Source organism: Podarcis bocagei (assembly GCF_964188305.1).
Source record: "Podarcis bocagei genome assembly, chromosome: 13".
NCBI lineage: Eukaryota > Metazoa > Chordata > Lepidosauria > Squamata > Lacertidae > Podarcis > Podarcis bocagei.
The window spans coordinates 17,318,382-17,326,030 of NC_138138.1; the positions used below are offsets into that span (position 1 = coordinate 17,318,382).

Consider the following 7,649-nt stretch of genomic DNA (forward strand, 5'->3'; position numbering starts at 1 on the left):
GGTACCACTGTAGCTGCAAAAATATCTCTATCACATTCAGGCTGCTGGTGGCGCTGTGGGTGAGCTCCCATTGCTCGGTCTCTGCTCCTGCCAACCTAGCAGTTCGAAAGCACGTCAAAGTGCAAGTAGATTAATAGGTACCGCTACAGCGGGAAGGTAAACGGTGTTTCTGTGCGCTGCTCTGGTTCGCCAGAAGCGGCTTAGTCATGCTGGCCACATGACTTGGAAGCTGTACGCTGGCTCCCTTGGCCAATAAAGCGAGATGAGCGCTGCAACCCCAGAGTCGGCCATGACTGAACCTAATGGTCAGGGGTCCCTTTACCTTTACCTAGCAATATAAAAGTAGATGTATAACTTTAATTGCAGGCTCGTTCCAAAGAACTACCAGCATGTTCTGGCCTTGGTGTTTGCTGTCAATGAGATCAATGAGAACCCTCAGATATTGCCCAATGTCACATTAGGATTCCACATCCATGACAGCTACTTCAGTGAAAGGATGACCTACTGGGCCACTCTGGACATACTCTCCACACCCTATAGATTTGTACCCAACTTCCAGTGTGGCATACAGAAAAATCTGATGGCAATCATTGGGGGACTTGACTTTGAAACTTCCCTCCACATGGCAGCCATCTTAACAGGCTACAAGATTCCCCAGGTAAGAAACAAACATGGTGGCTTCATAACTCATCCTTACTTATATGTTCTCTTGAGAAAGTTTCATATTTCAGAAGGATATAAGCCCAGCTGACAATTTCAAATTGCATTCAGTGATGAACTTGAGGAGGAGGAGAGAGTGCATTATAAATGCCTTATTGATCTGTTAATCATGTAATATGAGTTATGCCGTAATTGTGATGTTATTTTTTAGTTGCTTATTTGTTAATATTGTGATTGTTTTGATGATGATGATGATGATGATGATGATGATGATGATAATAATAATAATAATAATAATAATAATAATAATAATAATAATAATACGTTTATTATTTAAACCCTGCCCATCTGGCTGAGTTTCCCCAGCCACTCTGAGCAGCTTACAGCATACAGGGCTGCCTTCAGATGTCTTCTAAAAGTTACATTTACCTCTAAAGTTTTATAGTTCTTTATCTCCTTGACATCTGAAGGGAGGGCATTCCACAAGGAGGGCGTCACTACCAAGAAGGCCTTCTGCTTTGTTCCCGGGAACTTCATTTCTCGCAGTGAGGGAAACACCAGAAGACCCTCGGAGGAGGACCTCAGTGTCTAGGCTGAATGATGGGGGTGGAGATGCTCCTTCAGGTATACAGGGCCGAGGCCATTTAGGGCTTTAAAAGTCAGCACCAACACCTTGAATTGTGCTCGGAAACATACTGGGAGCCGGTGAAGATCTTTCAGGACCAGTGTTATATGGTTTCGGTGGCCACTCCCAGTCACCAATCTTGCTGCCACATTCTGGATTAGTTGTAGTTTCCGAGTCACATTCAAAGGCAGCCTCACGTATAGCGCATTGCAGTAGTCCAAGCGGGAGATTACTGACGATTTCTTAATTATTTATGCTGTACTTGTGACGTTCTATTATGTTATTTTTATTTATTGTTTGTAAGCTGCTTTGGGATTCATTTGAATGGAAAACAGCATAGAAATACACTAAATACAAATCAATCTTCCACTCAACATCTGAGTGTGTATCAGAAGATATGACTGGAGTTTTATGCACAGCAAACTGTCTACGCATTGTGCATGTGTGCAAAATAGCTTGTATGCTAATCCTATATGGAGTGAAACAAAGTTCAGGGGTGCAGAGTGCTCATCCGTTCCTTTAATTACTTTGGACAGTGGACAGTGTCCACTGGACAGTGTGGGGCCTTGTAGGAGAGGTGGGTCCCAAACACAATTAGTTGGTCATTGCTTTCCAAATAGGACCAATCATTCAACTACTTTTATATTAAAAAACCTATCTATTTCCTTGTTTCGTCATTGCTACCCACATATAATCAATGTTTCTACTGCATTACTGTAATGAGAAATAAGTATCCGTTTCCTTCTAGCTCACTTATGGCTCCTTTGCCCCAGAGGATGCAGGTCAAAGCCAATCCACTCCCTTCTACCGGATGGTGCCCAATGAAGCCCATCAGTACACTGGGATTGTTGAGTTACTTCTGCACTTTGGATGGACGTGGGTTGGGTTGCTCGCTGCGGATAGCGAGAGTGGAGAGAAATTTATGGAAATCCTGCAAACTCTGCTTTTCGAGAGAGGCATTTGCTTGGCCTTTGCAGAGAGAACTCCAAAAGGCTCATATTTTGAAGAGTATTACGACATGATTTCCCAGTGGCTCCAAACCTATTACATGATTGCGGAAAGCAAAGCCAATGCTGTTGTTGTCTATGGAGAAGACAAGTCCTTGTTTTTTTTGCAAATATGGCTAGTGGCAGGGGAAGTGGAAAATGTGACATCTATGGAGAAGGTATGGATTATGACTGCTCAGCTGGATTTCTCAGCAGTGGCCTTTCGAATGAGCCAGGATATGCAACCATTTCATGGCTCCATATGCTTCACAGTGCACTCAAAAGAGGTGCAAGGATTCAAGACCCTTCTTCGCTCCCTCAATCCTTTCATGGCAGGTGAAGATGGTTTTCTTCAGCAGTTCTGGCAAGATACGTTCCATTGTTTCTTTTCAAAATCCAGTACTGATTTCAGTGAACCCTGCACTGGACTGGAGAAGCTGGACAGCCTCCCCTCGTCTGGCTTTGAGATGAGCATGACTGGCCACAGCTACAGCATCTACAATGCCGTCTATGTTGTGGCACATGCTCTACATGCCATGTTCCAATACTGGTCGAAGGACAGAGGAACTGTGATAAGATCGAGACCGCAGCTTCAGAAATTGCAGCCTTGGCAGGTAATGGCTCTCTTTTTTAAAAATTATTATTTCATTTTATATTGTTGATAAAGCAAAGACAACCATTTTAACAACAGACAAATATTGAAAGTGGTACAAAGTGTCCAGCATAAGATTTTTGGGCTGTGTTCTATTGAGTTGCAATTACTATCAATGCTGCCAGTTTAATCTTGCCAATTCTTTTGACAACATATTTACAATGCTATCATCAGAAATACACAGTGACGTTCATTTTGGACAACAAACCATCTTTTTATAGTAATATTTATCATTTCTGAGAAAATCGGATACAACCCACTCACCTGAGCTTCAGCTCTTCAAAACAGCTAGGTGTGATATTGTTCCTGTTAACAGGAACATCATTTTTGCCTGTTTCTCCCTCAATCTAACCCTCTCCCCATTTTCCTGTTCTTTCATTTATACCCTTTCTGCATTGAACTTCATGGATGTTTGCATGATGATTTTAAGCTTTGAAATACATATACAGTGTGGCTTAGTCCTATACGGAGGAATCTACAGAGGAAAGAGAGATAAAAACTTATAGTTATTATTGCCATAGTTATTATTTTGTGATTATATGAAATCTTGTCTACTGCCTTGGAAGAGGCAATGGTACTTTAAAAGGTGATGCTGAACACAAGATAAGTTTGAGTTTTAAACAATTGTCCTTTGGGTTCCATTTCAATGCAGCTCCACCCTTTTCTTAGAAGCATCTCATTTAACAACAGTGCGGGAGAAGAAGTGTCTTTCACTGAGAATCAGGAATTAGAAACTGGATTCGATATTACCAACTTGGTCACTTTCCCAAATAACTCCTTCATCAGAATGAAGGTTGGATGGATGAATTTGGATGCTCCCCCAGGAAAAGAGTTTTCCATCAATGGAGACAAAATGGTGTGGCACAGGAGTTTTCACCAGGTGGGGCATGATTTCAGGAAATTGCAACTCCAGTGTGTCCTAAATGTGATGCTTGCATCTTGGAAGCCTACCTGAGACATGGATCCTGTATTTTTTCTCGCTTGCTGTTTATGAAAACCTCTATGAATGTTGTGGGGCTCTGATGCCTTGAAGTAGGCCAGGACATAGTTCATTATTATATGCTTTTTTGTTTATTGCATTTTTATTCCACCTTTCCTCCAATGAGCTCAAGGCTGTGTGCTAACATTTTATCCTAACAAGAACCCTGTAAGGCAGTGCAGACTGAGAGAAGCAGTGCTGCCCCAAGGTCACCCAATGAGTTTCATGTCCAAGTGGGGATTTGAACCCTGGTCTTCCACTTCCCTGCCTTGCACATTCTTTAAAGATTTCTAGGCCAGCAGAGTGTGACCTAAGCCTAACCTCCAACCAACTTTTTTGGGAAGAAAGAAAAGGGAGCTGAGCCTAGAGACAGACGAGGCAGACTTCTGCAGAGAATGCCTGGTTTGGAGGCTAGTAATTCTCAAGATATAGTAGCAAAAGTCTGGCAGAGTCCAGCACTATCCTTGGTTTTGAGGCTGCTTAAGTTGTGGAATGTACGTGCTGCTGTGGTCTAAACCACAGAGCCTAGGGCTGGCTGATCAGAAGGTTGGCAGTTCGAATCCCAGTGACAGGGTGAGCTCCCATTGCTCGGTCCCTGCTCCTGCCAACCTAGCAGTTCAAAAGCATGTCAAAGTGCAAGTAGATAAATAGGTACTGCTCCAGCGGGAAGTTAAACAGCGTTTCCATGTGCTGCTCTGTTTTGCCAGAAGCGGCTTAGTCATGCTGGCCACATGACCCGGAAGCTGTACGCCGGCTCCCTTGGCCAATAAAGCAAGATGAGCGCCGCTACCCCAGAGTCATCCATGACTGGACATAACAGTCAGGGGTCCCTTTACCCTAACTTGTGTTGGCCCAGTGCATTTAGTTGGGGTTCTCAGTCCCCAACATTTGTGTTTCTTCAGCTGGAAAAACTGAAGGAACTGAAAGTGTATACAGTAGCTGCTTATTTAAATCATTTAGGATGTCAAAACATCCTTTCAACTCTACTTTCAATCCTTTTCAGTTTTATAAGAAATGTATTTTTCCAAATAATAATAATAATATTACTGTTCAGGCCCACTCCCTCCCTCCCTCCTTTTTATTTTTATTTTTTTTAAAGCACATTGAAATGGCCATAACTTCATTTTCAGAGTCACAAAAACATCTTATGTCTCATTAGATGCCATTAATGGCTGTTGACAGCTCATTGCTTTCAATTTTCTCTTAATATTCAGCATGCCATTTCTCCCATCCACTTGATCCCTTGCAGACCAGAAAATGGAGTTCAGGGTCTCCAAAGGTCCATTATTCCCCCTGTGCTAAACATTTCCTTATGATTAATTAAAATTCACAGGTGCCACCCCTCTCTCAATGCAACAAAAATTGCCCTTCTGGTACTAGGAGAAAAAAGAAGGAAGGGGAGAAGTTCTGCTGCTATGACTGTGCTCCATGTTCAGAAGGCAAGATTTCATACCAGAAAGGTAGGAGACATCAGGTAGCTTTCAGATAACTGAGATTTCCTGTGAAGGGTCTGTGTCAATGTCAAAGGTGCCACAGTTGCTGCTATTGATGTAGTTCTGATTTCCATATTAATTGAAGTTCACACACTTGGAGCTCTTCATTGCAACCAGCTGCTGGACCAGCAACAAGGCCCAGCATTTTCAAAGAGGTGCTTTGCAAGCCCAAATGATCAGATGATGGTTGGGGTTTACAAAGCACACTGTTACCTGCCCTACACCTAACATCAGAGATGACATCAGATACAGGGCCGGTAGGTGTAACTTGCTAAAATGGCCCCATGGGTCAGAGGTTTTCTATCACTGGATTACCTGGGTGGTGATGGAGATGAGTTGCAGCGTTGCACCTGCAAAGCACAGGACTCCTGCTGTCCAGACCCACCACCTTACTGTCCAGGCAAGCGACTGAGAGATCATTGTCTGGGGGAGGGGGGTCCACATCCCTTTCTCCCCATGCTAGTCACTCCTATGTCTGAAAAGGATTGTCTCTTGCACATCCAACTGGTAAGTCCCATACTGCCAGGAGGATGCATACCTACTCACAAGTTGTACCCTTAAAGGGAATCCTTTTTTCTTTTCAGACATGAATGACTGTGTCGGATGCTCAGAAGATCACTATCCAAACAGGAACCAAACACAATGCATTCCAAAGTCCATCAGCTTCTTGACTTTGGAAGAACCGCTTGGGATGAGCTTAGCTTTTGGCTCCGTATTCTCCTCCTTGCTCACCATATTGTCCCTCGCCATCTTTATGAAGCATCAGGACACACCGATTGTCAGGGCCAATAATCGGGACCTCACCTACGTTCTCCTCCTGTCTCTCCTTCTCTGTTTTCTCTGTCCCCTCATCTTCCTCAGCCGACCAGACAGAGTGACCTGCCTTGTCCGACAAATGGCTTTTGGTGTGGTTTTCACAGTGACTGTTTCTTGTGTGTTGGCCAAAACCATCACCGTTGTTCTGGCATTCATGGCCACCAAACCAGGATCCAGAATGAGGAAATGGGTGGGGAAAAGACTGGCAAGCGCCATTGTCTTCACTTGTACTATTATCCAAGCTGGTATTTGCACTGTGTGGCTGGGAACCTCTCCCCCATTTCCCCTTTTTGACAAGCATTCTGTGACGGGAGAAATTATTCTGGAATGTAATGAAGGGTCAGCTGCCATGTTTTACTGTGTCCTGGGCTACATGGGCCTCCTAGCCATTGTCAGTTTTGTTGTAGCATTTTTAGCCAGGAAACTGCCTGACAGCTTTAATGAGGCCAAATTCATCACCTTCAGCATGTTGTTATTTTGTAGTGTTTGGATCTCCTTTGTTCCAGTCTACCTGAGCTCCAAGGGAAAACACATGGTGGCTGTGGAGATCTTCTCCATCTTGGTCTCCAGTGCTGGTTTACTGGGTTCCATATTTTTCCCCAAATGCTACATTATCATATTGAGGCCTGATCTGAATGACAAACAGCAGTTAATAAAGAAGAAATAGCAAAGTACCCTGTTGTCACTCTTTTCTGTTACCCCAGAACATGGGTAATGAATTTGCTGCTGACTCCTTGATATAATTTCATTTTATTTATTGAACCTGCTATGTGCATAAAAAAAACACCAGATGGTTCCCCCCCCCCGAGATGTGGTCCCCACCTTTGGGAGCCCAAGGGCACAATTGGAAAACTGAGGCACTCTTGTGGACACAAAAAAACATCAATTTCACAGACGAAAGTGTGGAGATGCCAAGAAACTCCACCTCCATTTTTGTAATATGAATCCATTGGTTTGCATCCTACTCTCTGTAGCAGGAGACAAGTTTGCTGCATCTTCCATGTGACAGCCCTTGAGGTATTTGAAGATGGGTATCATATCTCCTCTCAGTCTCCTTTTTCCAGGCTAAACATACCCAGCTCCCTTAACCGTTGCTCATATGGCTTGGTTTCCCACCCATCATCTTCCTGGCTGCCCTCCTGTACACATGTTCAGCACACATTTTACCTCATGAAAATATAATGGGGTACTTTGCCAAAAGCCTGACTGAACTCAAAATAGACTATGACCACAGCATTCTCCTGATCCACCACATTTGTAATGCCATAAAAAAGAAAATAAATGAGATTGGTCTAGTATGACAACAACAGGCCCAGGACAGAACCCTTTGGCATATATGTGGCATCAGGAGATAATATCCCTATGCTATGAGGAGAAAATGAAAAGGAGGGAAATACCCCTCTTCCCAGAGAGAGTGACAGATGCCACATATACCTAT

At 43.5% G+C, this 7,649-nt stretch overlaps 1 protein-coding gene across 2 annotated transcripts; it reads left to right on the plus strand.

Annotated features, from left to right (window-relative positions):
• The first annotated feature begins 249 nt into the window (after window positions 1-249).
• On the plus strand, window positions 250-6,882 carry LOC308571032 (vomeronasal type-2 receptor 26-like). Of its 2 annotated transcripts, XM_081166275.1 has the most exons (5): window positions 250-658; window positions 2,034-2,885; window positions 3,576-3,803; window positions 5,236-5,362; window positions 5,980-6,882. In XM_081166275.1, exons 1-5 carry the CDS (start codon window positions 347-349, stop codon window positions 6,876-6,878), a joined length of 2,418 nt encoding a protein of 805 aa, XP_081022401.1. In that variant the 5' UTR covers window positions 250-346; the 3' UTR covers window positions 6,879-6,882. The 2 variants fall into 2 exon arrangements, with proteins under 2 accessions (XP_081022401.1, XP_081022402.1); XM_081166276.1 differs by lacking the exon at window positions 3,576-3,803.
• Window positions 6,883-7,649: the final 767 nt, after the last annotated feature.